We start from the raw sequence: 17,229 nt of genomic DNA, 5'->3' as shown, positions 1-17,229 counted from the left end.
TAAGAACCACTGATTTACATACAAGCCATTCAAAACTAAATTCTCCATATAATGTTGCCTTTAATAGCCAGTGTCTACATAGAAGAAATTGTGTGTGTTGCTCTCTCTCTCTCTCTCTCTCTCTCTCTCTCTCTCTCTCTCTCGTAGAGGGATGCGAAGGGGCAGTACCTGTTTGACCTCATCTGTCACCACCTTAACCTGCTGGAGAAAGACTACTTCGGCATCAGATATGTGGACCCAGACAAGCAGAGGGTGAATAATAAAGATGCTAATATTTGTGTGTGTGTGTGTGTATATATATATATATATATTTTTTTTTTGCGTTTGCATTTGCCCTTCAAAATTAACAGCATTTGTGCATTGAATGAAAAACTTGGTAAATGTGACTATAAGCGCAATGACAGCGAAATGCAAATTATACATGTCACAAAAAGGTAAGGATGTTGAGATTTGGAGTGATATGACAGCGGAATTTAATTTTAGCTCTTTTTTTTTTTTTAATGTACATGTACAACTGCTGAATTTCTAACAAGGCACTGAACGACAAAATTCACAACAGGTGTTAAATCCAGGCGTGGAGCAAATAAAATATGCGCTTCAATTAAAATTGCAATTTGAACAGCCCTCATGCCGGTCACAATTTGACATCTCGCATCTCTGCTGCCTCCGTTTAATCAAATAAAATGAGGAAAAAAAACAACGCAAAAAAAGACTGAGAAACAGAAGAAGATAACGAATTGTAAATGTGACTTGTCGCGCCCTTTGATGTGTTGGGATTAGTCACACTCATGAATAACAAAGCATGATACCGGAAAGGAAAAAAAAAAAGAAACATTTTACAAAATTCACCAAAGGTGGAGATGTCTGCTTTTGTGTTTGAACTTTTCATGTGGCCACTGAGCATAGTGTCAGTGTCATCAGCAAGTTGCGGTTATACAGAGAGATACTGGAAGAGTATCTCTCTGTTCACATCAATGCCTTTCTGTGGAAAGGCATTGATGTGAACATCATTGGATATGGGGGGTGGCAAGTGAATGATATCATGATACCAAATATGATATCATTTGCCGTGAAGGTCCTTGTTCGAAAACAGTGAGCTGTGTGAAGCATACCGAAACATTCAACAGCTGGACATGTGCCTTTAGAGGAGGTCAAGTTCAGTGTTTTTTTTCCTGAAATGTCACTCAAAAAGCCCAATATTCCTCCCATTTTGTGCGTCAAGTTTTTGACCTTTTGCTCTCTTAGACAAATCCGATATCTGTTCAACTTAACAATGTGGTCGCTTTGAATATAAAATGTGCTCCTGAAAGATGGAAAGAGTTAAATATGACGAGTCTAAGTCAAAGTCATTAGTGCCGTACTCATATTTTTTTTGACTCGCGGCTGTGTGGCCGGCTGGCACAGGGACACCTTTCAGAGAGGTGTGGGGTGTACCAGAGTGACTCGAAAGTATTATTCTTGTCATTGATTCTATGTCAGCATGTTTACTTGCTGAGCAATCACAGTGCTGAATGAAAGGAGAGCAGCCTAATAGTCTCTATTTGACTTTCCTTTCTACCTTGCAGCACTGGTTGGAGTTTTCAAAGTCCATTGCCAAACAAATGAAAAGTGAGTATTTGACAAACGATGTGTCACTTTCATTCTTTCAGAAATGATGAAGGGGAAAATTGGGGACAGAAAAAGAGCAAAATTTGTCATGATTGTGTATTCAAAGTTTCACTTTGAAAGAAAAAATGATTTTCAATTTTAAATGTCTGTGTCACATTTGTGGGAAACTTTTTTTTTGCCCCCATTCATTTTTTTTTCCTTGTTAAATTAATGAAAAATGATGAGTTTCCTATATTTCTCCCCCCAAAAATCATGTGCTATATTTGGCAAAGGTTCATTTTTGTTTTCATCACAGTAGTCCAACCTCTTGTTTCTACAATGAACATTTTAAAAAGCATTTGGTTAGATATTATTTTTGCCATAAAATTATGACGTTTCCGCAAAGCATTTTCACGTATTATCTTGTAGAATCAAAAACCTTTGTTTTTTTTTGCAGAGTTATTAGCATTTTGCAATTTATGTATCGGTACTGATTGTTTTTTGCAAATGTCGTTTTTTTTTCAATAACAAAAATAGAATTGTATATGTATATTTTAACATTATTTCTTGTACAATTAATATCGCAGTACCCTTTTTCTCATATTAGATTTTTTTAAAGTTGTTTGTTGCAAATGTAGATTTTTTTTGCCTCTCCCAAATTTTTTTATCATTAAATGGACATTGTCAGAAAATTACTTTTTTTCTGAAATAAATTTTTTTTTCTGAAAAACATTGATTTAATTGTGGAAACAAACATTTTTTCCACCCTCCCGTTGCCCATATATTCATTTGTTTTGTGTAGTATTACATTTGTCTTTTTTTTTTTTTTTTTACTCACAGGTCGCCATTTCAAATGAGAAAATTGTTCTCATTTGCCTCACCTGGATAAATTTGGGTGAAAATAAAACAATTATAAATTTACAATTTATTTTGTTGCTTTTCCTCCTGTTGTCATCATACTATGACTCATCATGATGTGACTTTCAAGTGTGGTGCAATACTAACTTACGAACCAATGTCTGTCAAAGTGACTAAAACAATGACTATGCCAAAAGTCAAGCGTATGCGCCATGTTGATTTCCCAGCTCAGCCTCCTTTCACCATGTGCTTGCGTGTCAAGTTCTACCCGCCTGACCCTGCCGCCCTGCGGGAAGAAATCACCAGGTAGGACATGACGAGATGGCAGCGTCTTCTTCGCATGCCTGCTCGCTGTTTTCTCACACGAATGCACATTTGAACCAGAATGAGGTGACATGTTCACGCCTCGCTGGCTCCATCTTGCAGTGGAGCTTTGCTCAACTCCATTTAAATTCGCTTTTATAATACGTTGTGGGTGAGTAACGACTTATTATCGTGACGTGTTTTTTCGCTGCTGCAGTTACAGCGCCTCGAGGATGTACCTTTACTTTCGATGAAACTATGATTGTGGCTCATGCTGGGCTGTTTCATTTGTCGCAAGCACCTTTGAATTGAGCAAACTGCACCCACAAGGATGATAAAAGGCCAGTGCCTTTCAGACTTCTAATTGAATTCATTAAATGATTCGAGCACATGAGACATTTTAGATAAAGGACAGCGACATGGCGGCAAGCATGCACGTTGGGTTAATTCAGTCCTTCTCAAATAGTAGGGCTGGCATCCTAGGGTGCACTGCGATGTTGGGGGTCACCTAAGAAAAGAAGTTTTTTAGAATGTAGTGTAATTACACATCCACTACAGTAGGTGGCAGTAGCACTGTCATTGTCAAAGTGTGCGTGTTTGTTGAACATATAACCAAGTACAGAAAATATTCCGGAAACAAAAAGGAAACATAAGTGGTCATCATTACAGTTTATATGTTCAAAAGGGAGTCAGAAGAAGTTAAAGAAACTGATCTAGTCCTACCCCTTACTCTTGTATATTTTCACTTGTTTCATATACAAACGGTTATTCCTATATTATGAAATAAATTCATACAAATTATTTTTTTTTAAATCAATATTTTCAGAATGCAATTTTGGGCAAAAACAGCAAAATGAATGCTAATATTACAAGACTCACTGTAACGCAAATCCCCGGTGAGCTGGATTAAAGAACGAAGCAGGCCATCGATGGCAAGTGAGCTCTACTTTTCTGAGCCCAGTTTAATAGCTATTGTTGGAATGAACCCAAATAAACCAGAGGAGAAGTAAAACACAATGATGGAGTTAATCCTTCAAACGCTCATTGAGCTGATGACTCGCAAAATTTTGGTGACAGCTTCCCAGAAGAGTCGAAGCTGTTGTAATTCCAAAAGGGCGGGACCAACCATTTTTCAGTTTGAACGAGAATTGGGATGCGTCCCAATACTTTTGTCTATGGCCCATCTACAGCAGTAGCCGATGTCTCTGTTCCACTGTTGCCCTGTGTGAGGCCTACCTGACAATTTAACAAATGATGCACAGAGTCTCTGATCTCATGCCGTCCCTCTCTAAATCAAATCCCCCCCACATCCTCCAACACCAGCACCACCACCGTCTGCTCACAAATAAATCTCACACAATACTCAAAGCTTGGTTCTGCTTTGACAGAGCCAACAAGGGAGAGCAGCTCGCCCACTCGAACTGACTTTACTGACACCAATAAAAGCCTGCAAAAATAATTAAAGGAAAGTAGCGCTCTGTCGAGTCAAAAGACTTAATATATGCACTTTTTATGACCTCACTGCACCGAGAGAGGAACGGTTTAATGAACAGTCTCCCATTGGACAGCTGTGTGAAGCTGCATCACATTTTGCATTATTGGCAAGTTCATTCTGGTTTTAGATTAACCCTCAAACATGGAATGCAAACTCAATGTGAACCGCGTGTTCAAATGTGGAACATCGAAGGACGAGCTCAGACACCGCAGCTGGTCGATCTCCAAGTTCACACAGATGATAGTCAATTCTTTTTTGAAACGTCATTTGACTATAGAAAGAAACAGTAAAACTAATTACCTTTTAACTATAATACAACCAACAGTGTAAGTTGAAGATAGGTGCAATATCTTCTTCTTCTCCTTTCGGCACGTCCCTTTTCAGGGGTCGCCACAGCGAGTCATCAATTCCCGTCCGTCCCTGCAAACCGCCCTATCAACTCGCATGTCCGTCTTGGCAAAAGTTTCATGCCGGATGCCCTTCCTGACGCAACCCTCCCCATTTCCCCGGGCTTGGGACCGGCACCGGGGAACAGTGTACCCCCAGGGGAGGTCACTGCCCCCCAGCGGCTGGGTTGAAGATAGGTGCAATATAATCAAATTAAATCAAACTAAAGTAAATTAAAACTACACTTTTTGTCTCTTTCATACAACTGGAAATTGAAACTAAAGTAAGGAAAGATATGAACTCATTCAAGACACCTGACTGGAAGGGTAACAGTTGTCTTTCAAACTCTCAATTTAAATCTACTTCTCGAGCACTTTCAAAACAACCGCAGATGAAAGAAAGGGCTGCTCATAGATAAAAATCAAACATAACCCAAGTGAAAAACAAAATGATAACATGCTAAAAAACTAAAACATTGTCACGTATGCATTTTTTTTAAAGCTTTTGGTGGATCCCAATGCAAAGACACTCAAGTATAGCACATTTTACTCAACCAACAGGGGTTCCAGTGCAGTCGTTCAGTAAAAGGGAGGCAATGTATACATGCTAAATAACAGCCCCAACCTGTTTTCTTCCACGCTGCAGATATTTGGTCTTCCTGCAGGTGAAGAGGGACCTCTACCATGGCCGCCTGTTGTGCAAAACCTCGGACGCCGCTCTCTTGGCTGCGTATATCTTACAAGGTAACACATAATGGCATTAATCATACAAATTAATTCAAACTAGGAGTCCAACAAGCATAAACAAGAGTTAACTACGGGAATACAAAACAAAACAAACGTACAGCGATTGGGTGTTGGAGTTCAGCAGTCCCCAAACCTTTTTTGTCCCACGGACCGGTTTAATGTCAGACAATATTTTCATATGATATGACCTGCATGATACTGTGGTATTTTCTAAACATACTAATAAACACGAATCATGACATGAGGAACGTCCTAATTAGCCGTAACACTCCCTGGTCACGATGGTAATGTTTCAACGTGCCTTTAAAATAAGATACAAAGTGCATGAAAAATACGACTCACCTTGCTTATTATGCAGAGTAGGCTTGGTGCGTGTGAATCTCCTGTTGAGATAAATCCGTATTTTAAGTAGGACTCCTGATACTGTCTATTAAATGTAGCCTTCTCTTTCTTGGAAGTCGTAGGCTCTTCTTCTGTCTCCTGGCTGGGCCTTTTCCCCTTCCCAAAGAAACTTTCCAAAGACGTTTTTTACTCATTTTGCTAGTTCCTGGGTTTCATTTTAGCGGTAACCTATCACGTGACCGAGAAGAGTGACATATTGTAGACGGATGCAACAGAGAATCCGGTAATTTTTCAAAATAAAATATCTTTCAGAGTGCGAAATAAATGAAACGGAAGTAATATGCTATTTATTCTTTCTGTGCGGCCCGGTATCAAATGACCCATGGACCGGTACTGGTCTGCGGCCCGGGGGGTGGGGACCGCTGCGTTAGGAGACTATCATAAACATTTCAAGGTGTTTGCTCGCTGCTCAATACATTAGGGAAAACTGACAGCAGGAATAGGAGGCTAAAGCCTGACTAAATGAAGCTCCTCCTCTGGCTCCGACATAGTTCCCTGGCACCAAGAAGCCACAAGGTGGTGCCAAAGAAACACTTATCTTAGACAGGCCTTGGCATGAAACAGCAAATAACGGACGATAGTTTCCCAAATAATACACAAAGAGCAAATCAAGAATATGCAGGGGAGCACAATATACTTAATCGAATGGCAATTGAGTTTTTATCTTGTTTTGTTCACTATGTTTTGTTCACTTGTCGCCATTGTCCAGCTGAAATCGGTGACTACGACCCCGGAAAGCACCCCGAAGGCTACAGCTCCAAATTTCAGTTCTTCCCCAAGCATTCGGAGAAGTTGGAGAGGCGGATTGCTGACATCCACAAGACGGAGCTGATGTAAGTTGACCGTCTGATATTTTGGCAGCCAATGTGCAGCGTGCGTGCCGCCTGTCACTCTTTCAGAGATGATATACGGAGAAGGTTAAAGCAGCAGCCGTCACCCTTATGTTAATTTTAACCCTGTCATCACGCCGCGCCTTCGCTTGTCAACCTTTACGGATGATGCATCGGGTTATAGACACTATCGTCTCACGAAACTGGACACAGCACCCTCGTACAGCTGCGTGTGTACAAAAGAGGCCTTCAAAGGGCTGAAAAATACGGAAACCTTCCTATGGCTAAGAATCTTTTAGAAATAATGAAAGTTGGACAATTTCAATGAGAATTAACATAGATACTTTCAAGACAAAGACATTCACTCCCGTGTGAATGAGCCTAAGATGCATGTTTTTGGATGTGAAAGGAAGCGAGAGGACCTGCTAAGGTGGCCATATAAAAACATGCTAACTGCACACGGGAGGAATAAAATTCAAATCTCAAACCTCAGAACTGAGCCAGTAGGCTGATAATACTGTGAACACTTTTAGGACAGTACTATACAAAAAAAAAAAAAAGAATATTGAAAAATAGACAACAGTAATGCTAATGAACCATACCTAAACATAAAAAGATAATATTTTCGATATCATCTTAGTACTTTTCATTGATAGCTTGTAACACTGGCAGGACAATTTACTCATGCTGACGAAAACCCCTTTTAACCCTTTCGGGGACAGATGTTCCTACAGTGGACAGCTTATCATGTTATCAAGTTACAGGGGGCATTGAAGGGTTAATGCTTCTTCTGATTTGGCTTTTGGTCCTCTGCTTTAATTCCATAAAAATTAACACCATGTTTGTTATACATGACAGTGTTAGCTGACAGAGGTGGTTCATTGTTGTTGTTGTTGTTGTTGTTGTTTTTTTTTTGCAGAGGCCAAAGTCCTGAAACGTCAGAGCTCAACTTCCTCCAGAAGGCTCAGATGTTGGAGACGTACGGCGTGGACCCGCATCCATGCAAAGTACGCAGCAGCTTAATGTTATTCATCAGGGAACGTGTCATCTGAATGTGTCGACTGATTATGACCCAACAACAGGTTGATCTCGTAATCGAGACGGATTTATTATTATCAACTGATGATCAATTGTTTGTTTGTTTTTTTCTTGTTTTGGTGTCAGGACGTGTCTGGGAATCCAGCTTTCCTGGCCTTCACCCCATTCGGATTCACTGTACTGCAAGGCAACAGGAGAATTCATATCCTGACCTGGTGAGCACCACTATTGCACAACAGTGGATGAAGATTAAATACCAACTACACCCTGACAGCTTCGGATGTTTTCATGTGTCATGCTCATTGTCTTGGCAGGGATGAGGTGACCAAGCTGAAATTCGAAGCCAAGACATTCCATATATATGCAAATCAGACGGAGGTACTGTACACAGGATTCAAATTAATGACGATGGTTGAACTACAGGACGTACGCATATCAAGCACAAATCAATATCCATCCATCTATCCATTTTCCAATCCGCTTATCCTCACAAGGGTCACGGGGGGGATGCTGGAGCCTATCCCAGCTGTCTTCGGGCAGTAGGCGGGGGACACCCTGAACCGGTTGCACACACAGACGAACAAACATCCACGCTCACACTCACACGTAGGGACAATTTCGAGTGTTCAATCAGCCTGCCATGCATGTTTTTGGAATGTGGTAGGAAACCGGAGTACCCGGAGAAAACCCACGCAGGCCCGGGGAGAACATGCAAACTCCACACAGGGAAGCCGGAGCTGGAATTGAACCCGGTACCTCTGTACTGTGAGGTCGACGCGCTAACCACTGGATCACCGGGCCGCACAAATCAATATGTTTCTTGAAATTTAAAGAAGACCAGTTTAGAGGGTTTTCGACTCTGACTACCGAAACAAGCTTTCTAGATGTTAGGTCGCTCAAAATTGATTTGATTCGTCACAACCGAACATTATTGCATCATCATACAGTCACTTGCATGTAGACTGGCCAACAGCGACTGAAGTAATTAAAAATTAATATTTTAAAGTACTGTGTGTGTGTGTGTGTGTGTGTGTGTGTGTGTTTTAGGATCAGAAAATCATATTGACCTACTTTGCGCCCACACCTGAGGCCTGCAAGCACCTGTGGAAGTGTGGCGTGGAGAATCAAGCCTTCTACAAGTTAGAAACTAGAAACTGTTACAAACTGTCCAATATATATACTTCATGTCCTCGTGGCTGAATAAGCCGTAGCGTTTGTTTTCTCAATCAGGTTGGAGAAATCCAGCCAAGTGCGTACGGTGTCCAGTAGCAATCTCTTCTTCAAGGGTAGTCGCTTTAGATATAGGTACCATAAATACTTTTCTCTGTATGTATCATCGTCGATAACATGCATGCAGCCGTCCAGTGTGAATATGACAATAATGTGGCACCAATGTTTTCTCAGTGGAAAAGTTGCAAAGGAGGTGATGGAACAAAGTGCCAAAATTAAAAGGGACCCACCTGAGATCCACAGGTCAGAATTCCTACAAAATACCCACCACACACCAACTGTTGGGAAATTTTCACTCAATTTTTTTAGATACCAGTGTATTTCCATATGTTATATTTGTTCAGGGCGGGCATGGTGCCAAGCAGGAGCTGTCCGTCCATCACGCACGGCCCTCGTTTGACGAGCGTGCCTCGGACACGACGGAGAGCGGTGCATATCTCCATCATGGAGGGTAAAAAACATGCAAGCACACACACACACACACACACACACACACACACACACACACACACACACACACACACACACACACACACGCATAAATATGCTCTTGGAGTGATGATGGAAGGATTTGAAACATTTGGGGACCACAAAGTTATGACAAGGATGTTTGAAAAGTGGGGAAGCAAAATTTCCATGTGTATTTATTTATCTTACAGTTGAAAACAGTAGCCTGGTGTTTTAATAAAGCATTCGAACATTATTTAGTAAAAATACACTTGTAACAATCTGGTTCAACTCATTCCGTTTTGGGCCGATGCTTCTGTTCCAATGATTTTTCCAACCTTCTAAGCGACTTTTTTTTTTTTTTAATGAAGAAATTTCATGACATTTTTGGGCGTTATCGGAGATAGGATAAGATTTATTTGTCCCACAATGGAGAAATTTGCAATCCACTGCAGCAAAATTGAAGGGGGGGAGTAGAAAAGAAAAACAAAGTATTGCATGCATAAAATAATGTTTAAGAAAAATGAACTGTACACAGTACAGAATGCAATATAAAATATAAATACAGATACAAGCATATATGCAACTGCATATATGCTGCATAAGGTGGTTGTGCTATTTACAACGGAGATATCCCGAGACTTGAAGACTCTGTTCACGCCTCCACATCCAGACCGCAAATGAATAGCCACCTGTGGCAAATTTACCAGTGTACTTTGAACTGACTTTTTTTTTTTTTGTCCAGATAGGTATGGAATAAAAATTACTTTGTTGTTTAATTTCACACTTGATGGTTGGGCAGGCGCTGCCGTACCCAACTATTAGCAAACAAGCCATGGGTCAGCTTTCCATAGTATGTCCCCTTTAGTCAAACTGGACCATCTGCACTACTGTTGTGCTCTGATCAGGACCTGACCTTGAATTGAATCTGATCTCTGTCTCGGGTTTTGTCATGTCGCGCTGGAATTCTCACTGGTAATAATCACTGTCCAAATATAGCTCCTATCGTGAGAGGGCCGAGCCGAATGTGTCATAGCCAACAGGAGAAGGATGTCGGCGGGGGTGGAAAGATCGGGGCTTAATGTGGACCACATTCCCGGGCCTTAACTTTTCCATAAGTCTGTCAGTCATGCTGTGGCTCTCAACCTGGTAGGGAGAACGCGAGTAAATGGTCGCTCAGATCCTTAGCCACGATCACGGGAACTTTGAGAAGGCGAGACGGAGTCAGCTGGAACTCTCGAGGTCATATCGCTCACCTTGAACCATGGTCAAGTGTCTGATCCGCATCGAGACCAAGGTGAACGTTCACTTGCGCATGGTCAACCACTGCTATCGCGATGTGAAGGTACGCGTTTTATCTCTGGGACCCCGACTGCTTGGCAAGGCTCTGGGGGCCCTTCCACTCTTCCCCTCCCTCACCGAAGGGCCTGCACCAGAACAGAGGTCCGAGGCCGCTCTCCGACTAGCTGTACCCCCAAATGGCTGTCCAGGTAACTTCAAGACGGCTTTTTCTGAGCCACTTGGAGATTATCTCGTGGTTCCTAAATGTTTCTGGTGATATCATTAATACGAGTTTCATTTTGGGTTGTTGGGCTCTGAATTGCACAGCTTATCTTTGATGCATGAGGTCATCGACTGCATTCTGAAAACCTTTGAAAGCTAATGCAGAGTTTCCTCTTCCCAAATGAGAATCAACCCAACACATACATTTCTATGCAAGATTTATTGGTCCCAGTGCTGCACAGATTAATAGATTATTCAAATGTACACAGAGCAGACAAGAACAATCTGTTAGGAGGGTGAATGAGCTCCCTAATGGGGGCCGTAAGTAACAATCATCCCATTCTATATTTTTGTGCAAGAGCTCCCGCTTCATCTCAGAATTTTTTAATTGCATTGTATTATTTTTTGTGTGTGGCAAAGCATGTACAAACACTACATGCAATTCTCAACATTAAAGTTTGCGCTGATGCTAGTGTCAAACATGAAAAGATTTCATGGATTTTTAAATGTTTTACGTGTTTTTATTACATTTTTGAAATTAATTTTAGTAAATAATCGTATACACTTGGCCATGCTTCAAAATTAATTTTGTCATTTTGTTGTATCGAAAACGTTCTGTTTCCAAAATATGATTGTTTTAAATTAAAAATGTTTTAAAAATAGTTTCATTAATTTTGTATATTGAAATTGTTTTTAAAATGATCTACTTTTAGGAATATTTAAACTTTTTTATTTCCATGTAACATGTTTTATTAGTTTTATCTAAAATATAAGTCGACTTTTGAAAAACTGCAACAAATGTAATTTTTGAAATACGTTCAATTTTCAGTATCTGTTCCTAAAATAATTTCATTTATTTTGGACATTAAAATAATTGGTCCTTTAAATAATCAGATGTATTTTGCAGTTGGAAATAATCTGGTTTTAAAATGGTTGTTTTAAATAATCAGTTTGATTTATTTACAATCTGTTTTTTCATTAATTTTGTTATTTTTCAAAATATGTTTAATTATGTTTTAGTAGTTCTGTATTTTAAAATGGTTTATAGTTCAAACATCATTTTTAAAAATAATTCATTTTAAAATAAAAATATTAGTTTATCTAAAATATATATTTTTAATTCTTAAATATTTTCTGCCTTGTTATTCAATGTAATCTGTTTTTGTTATTTGTTATTGTTTTTAAACCAATCAAAATATTTAAATAACCTGCTTTTAAAATAATTTATTGACTAAATGATTTGCTTTCTCTAAATTTAGTTCAAATTTCAATTAAAATATTTTAAAAATTCAGATTTTAAAATAGTTTCCCTTAATTATTTGGTGTATCACTTTTTCATGCACCAGCCTTTTTGTTCTATTTCTTGCCATGTCAGGTCTGGAGTCTCTCCGCGACAGCGCCCACTCCACGCCGGTGCGCTCCGTCTCCCATGGTGACTCCTTCCTGCCCTCCCAAGGCCACACGGTGGACGGTGGCGAGGCGAGGGCGTCGGCGGTCATCTCCGATGAGGCCTACAGCCCCTCAGACAGCGTCCTCCCTACGCCCGTGGCGGAACGCGGGCTGGAGATGAACCTCAATGGTGCCCCCTGCATTGTCGATGAGGACGAGGGTGGTGCGTCGCTGGAGGCAACCCACAAAAGAGCCGGAAGAAAAGCTCCGCGGGCGCTTAAAAGCCGACCGTCGCCCCCTAGTGACGCGGAGGAGCTGCACAAGTTCATCCTGAGCGTTCTGCGTCTTTTCCTGGTCACCATTGGACTTCTCTTTGCCCTCCTGTTGCTCCTAATCGTGCTGACAGAGTCCGACCTGGACATCGCCTTCCTGAGAGACATCCGCACAACACCCGAATTCCAGCAGTTCCACTTTGAGTACTTCTGCCCGCTGCGGCGCTGGTTCGCCTGTAAGCTTAGATGGATGGGAGGGCTCCTTATCAACAAGTAAACATTGGGAAGAAAATGGAAAAAAAGATGGCCATCCTTTTCCCAGCTTTTCCCAAGTCACAAGCCACGGATTTCCCTATGTAGGATCTCCCTCTTTAATTGCATCTGCCACTGTGGCAGGGATAGATTTCATTTCATCTCGAAATTCATTTAACGGATTTGTTAACAGGAAATGTGATTTATCAGTGAAATTATATTTCAAAAAAAGTGACCATCTAATTCAAATGCTGTTTGGAAATAGATCATAATGATCACTTTGGATTGACTCTTTCAAACATGACATAACCAACTTGATAAATGAATGCCTCTCTGACAGTTTCAATCAAAACCCAACATTCTCATCTTCATTTTTTGTTGCAGCTCTTGTACTGGAGCTCCTCACATTGTGCAGGTGTACCTAATGTTGTGGCCAATAAGTGCTGTGTATGTCAGGAAATCATCGTAGATGACAACTCTGTGACAATGATGCGAAAGCCAATCTAAGTAATGCTGCGTTCGCATTTCAAGCAAACAATGAGGATGATTTGAGGGTAAGAGAATGTAAGATGAAGGGTGTTTTGATAATAGAAATTAAAGTATGATTTATTTCATACAACTTTGGGTGTAGCGTATGGAGGGTTTTTTTGTGCCATGGTGGAATGAAAACAAATGCAAAATAAATAAATATAAATTAGTCAACATAAATTCATGCAAAGTGAAAGGGGAAACAACTTTCATCAGAAATAACTCCTGCTGTTTTAGTTATGTATATACTGTACATACATAAATTACACACACATAAATACATCTATCTATATCTAGCTAGCTAGCTAGCTATAGCTAGCTATAGCTATCTAGCTATCTACCTACCTAGCTAGCGATCTCTCAAGCTAGCTAGCTAATATGTGTACAGTATATGTACATAATAAGACTTATATGTATGTATTTATATCTGTGTAATTTAGTTTGAAAAAAGTAATGTAGTAATTAAGTTGCATTTGAATTATTAATCCATTTTATTTTTGGCACTAAGAACCCTCCATATAACGAATGGGATTAGGGATGTTAAGGGATATTAATAAATGTAGCACTACTGTTCAAGTCATTTTGGCTGATATGAATATTGGTATTCTTTGTGTACTTTTAGTCATCAACGTTTACCATCCAAAGACTTTTGATGAAGATTTTAGATGAATAAAATTGGTCTTTTTTTTTTTAAATAAACTAGGCGTTAAATAATGCTCACGGATACAGTACAATATCCAACCATCTTGTGTAATAGGCCGATGTGAGCTAAAGCTAGTCTTGCTAGTCAAGTGTTTGACTTCTCAATGTGCAATACTGGACACCAACTCATCTGACATTGCAATGTGCACAGGTGAGTATAAGCGCAGCTTTTTGCGTTAGGTGAAGGTTTTTATGCTTTTTTTATGTTTAATGTGCTGCAGAGACTTTGAATGGACTTGCAATAGAGCCTCAGATAAGTCATGTTTACTGTACTGCTACTTTCATCACCACACCAACCAAAGAAACCTGTTTTGTGTTGCTTCAGCCTTAGCCTGCAGTGTCTTTGACTGGACAAATGGAAATACTGTCGTTTGTGACTATTGTGTTTTGCTCCTCAAATTAGGAGAGTGTGATAACATCGTCGATTCTGTTATGTATGCAGCGGTAGGAATGGCCCAGGATGTGCCATGTGGAAAATATAATAGGACACCTCACACTCTTCCATGGTCATACTAAATATTCGGTGTATGCTTCCAATGTTCCTGTTCTTGCAGAGCAAGGTCCGTGAAAACGCACTTGAATGTTTTTGGTGTGGAAGAACATGCACTCTCAAAATTTCCGCAGACACATGTCAAAATGTTGTGGACAGTTTTCCCAGAGAAACTGGCGCAACTGTATTTTCGGCACTGTCAATGAACTGGCCAGGTGTCCCATTACTTTTGTCCATATGCCGCATGTTCAAGGTGCCATGAGTAAGTAGAGTTGAGCTCGCACTGCGCCCCCCTCCAGCAAGCAAGCATCGTATGAACTCCCTAATCACGAGCCATCCCATAATAAAGATAGGAAATGAAGCGAAACAAATAATGAAATAAAGCTTACCGTTTTACCTCATTTTGGTGAGCACGTATACTGCAATGACACGTATGAACTCACTGATCCCTAGCCGTCCAGTACCACATTGGGTTTGACGCTATGGCAAACAAATGATGAAACAAAGCCGTTTTTGACTCCTTTCTGTACGTGAACATCATGCAGTGATGTACACTAACTCCCAAATTGCCGGCACATCCCACAAAGCATTTGGTTTCAATGACAAAGGTAAACAAAGTATTCTGTTTTTGCTTCATTATGGCAAACAACCATCTTGTATGAACTCGCTGGTTGCTAGCCACCCTATTATACATTCAGTCCGATACTAACGGAAACACATGAAACAAGAGCTGGCGTTTTTTGCCTCATTTTTTGGGATGAGTAAATATTAGTCGTTGACATGTATGAACTCCTGTGAATGAGTCCCAATCAGTTCAGGGTGTACCCCGCCTACTGCCCGAAGACAGCCGGGATAGGTTGCAGCATGTCCGCGACGCTTGTAAGGCTGAGCGGCTCGGATAATGTATGTATGTATGTATGTATTTATGAACTCCCTAAACTCTAGCTATATCATAATGCATTAGGTTTAACACTATGATAAACAAAACAAAACAAAAAAAAAGAAACAAAAGCTTATCTTTCTGCTTTCTTTTGGCAAGCACCAGGCTATCAAATCACACATTAGATACCACACTAAGGCAAACTAATGTTGAAAAAAAGGCTAATTTGCCTACCAAGGGTGAGCGGATCTCAGCTGGTGATACGTATGAACGCCGTAATTGCTAGTATCCCATAAAGCATTGGGTCGGTTTTGTCAGTAAACAAAGGGTTCTGTTTTTGCTTCATTATGGCAGGTAAGCATCTTGTACTCCCTGATTACTAGCCATTCCATTATGCATTGAGTATTACACAAATGGTGAAACAAAGACTTATGTTTTTGCCGCATTTAGGTAATCAAGGATCAGCTGATGCCATGTATGTATCCAATGTTGCATTGCATCTGGTGGTCAAGCCAGCAAGTTTCGTCATAAATTTTTGCTATACCCCGACGCGAGCAAATTGCAGCACTAACAGCTTTTTCTTTTATTTGGACTCGCAAGACTTGATTAGCAGGGTCTTGCAGTAAGCTCACGGGATGTGACACAAAGGGAAACAAATACTAAATCATAGAAATTAAGTTGACATTTTTGCCTCATTAGTGAGATTTCTAAGTCAAGAGCAATAAATAATGCGGGTTGAACCTTAACCTTCAGAGTAAGGTTTTTATTCTCAGAAGGCCTGCGGATGCATGTGTGAAGGATCTGTCACTGCAGTGCTATTGAAATTCAGATCTGCTTGTTGCCCGATCGTTGACTTACTTTGGTTGCAAGTTTGACACTGGACACATGACAATGGATGCGCTGCTGTCAGAACAAGTGGCAAATCACCTCCACGACTTCTTCCTTGAATGCAGATGTTTCATTGCTGTTCATGTCACCATGGAGACCGCAAGGTATGATTGATGGGATGATTTTACAGCGCGTGCGTTTTCCAATCCATCATGGCTCGAACAGTGTCTGTAAGCATGTTTTATGCATTTATTGCCTCCTGGCCAGACAGAGCGATTCAACTGAAAACTGGTGTTCTCTGTTTATGAATAAATATATATTCTTGACATGTGCCAACTACTGTAGTCTCCATCTTAAATCATGCAAAAGAAAATTCAAATGACTAACAAGCAGTGAGGTACAGATTACAGAAGTGGCAATTTCGCCAATCTGACCTGACCAAAGTCATTTCTAGGTGATAACATCTATGTAATCATACGTGATTCATCAACGGGATGAAAAAAAATAAGGCCTCAAAAAATCAATTTCATTAAATGTTTCATTATTAATATATTCATACATGGCAATGGCGAGTGATGAAACAAGCGGAAGGGGCGTGGCCTGGACGGGGGCGTGGTTACTTACAAAAGTGGCACTAAACATGCTGAAGATGAAGTGTATTAAATTTACACAGTTTGAAAATTGAACAGAAAAAAATCCCAAGATCGCCACTATTCTTTCAAGTGAAAATTTGTGCAATTTTGCCTATGCATTCCTGGTGAGCACCAATATGTAACTCCAAATTTGCTGCTCAAAATCAAAACTAAAAAAGTAAACACATTCCCTGCCATATTTAAGATTTGTTCATGACTTGTATTCATAAAGTGTTGTGTAAATGTGATAAAAAGCTGTTGATTCTTACCTCATACAGTGATAGTGAATATTTATTATGCATACAATTTACTATGCATAACCGTGCTTTATTATCCAAGACAAAACGTGAATTATCAATATGAATATAAAACGCAAATAAAAACAAATAAATGTCATCATGCTGTTGCTACAAATGCATACCAAATAAAA

At 40.1% G+C, this 17,229-nt stretch overlaps 2 protein-coding genes across 2 annotated transcripts in view; one reads left to right on the top strand and one right to left on the bottom strand.

The window, feature by feature from the left end:
- The window catches only part of LOC109514030 (FERM domain-containing protein 5-like), a 31,627-nt gene extending 18,666 nt beyond the window's left edge, over positions 1-12,961 (top strand). The window contains exons 2-14 of the mRNA XM_019866818.1: positions 148-252; positions 1,566-1,608; positions 2,673-2,751; positions 5,276-5,373; positions 6,488-6,611; positions 7,528-7,615; positions 7,773-7,861; positions 7,961-8,024; positions 8,694-8,785; positions 8,877-8,951; positions 9,051-9,119; positions 9,221-9,327; positions 12,202-12,961. Coding sequence (XP_019722377.1) covers positions 148-252; positions 1,566-1,608; positions 2,673-2,751; positions 5,276-5,373; positions 6,488-6,611; positions 7,528-7,615; positions 7,773-7,861; positions 7,961-8,024; positions 8,694-8,785; positions 8,877-8,951; positions 9,051-9,119; positions 9,221-9,327; positions 12,202-12,764 — 1,596 coding nt within the window. The 3' untranslated portion in view covers positions 12,765-12,961. The remainder of the gene's footprint in view (positions 1-147; positions 253-1,565; positions 1,609-2,672; positions 2,752-5,275; positions 5,374-6,487; positions 6,612-7,527; positions 7,616-7,772; positions 7,862-7,960; positions 8,025-8,693; positions 8,786-8,876; positions 8,952-9,050; positions 9,120-9,220; positions 9,328-12,201) is intronic.
- A 2,858-nt stretch (positions 12,962-15,819) lies between these two features.
- wdr76 (WD repeat domain 76) overlaps positions 15,820-17,229 on the bottom strand; it is a 9,678-nt gene continuing 8,268 nt past the window's right edge. The window contains exon 16 of the mRNA XM_019866719.1: positions 15,820-16,395. The gene's annotated coding sequence lies outside the window, so the exon portion shown is untranslated. The remainder of the gene's footprint in view (positions 16,396-17,229) is intronic.

This window comes from Hippocampus comes, unplaced genomic scaffold (assembly GCF_001891065.2).
Source record: "Hippocampus comes isolate QL1 unplaced genomic scaffold, H_comes_QL1_v1.1 scaffold82, whole genome shotgun sequence".
Taxonomy (NCBI): Eukaryota; Metazoa; Chordata; class Actinopteri; order Syngnathiformes; family Syngnathidae; genus Hippocampus; species Hippocampus comes.
Note: the sequence above shows the minus strand (reverse complement) of the source record. Positions and strands in the feature narration are given on the sequence as shown.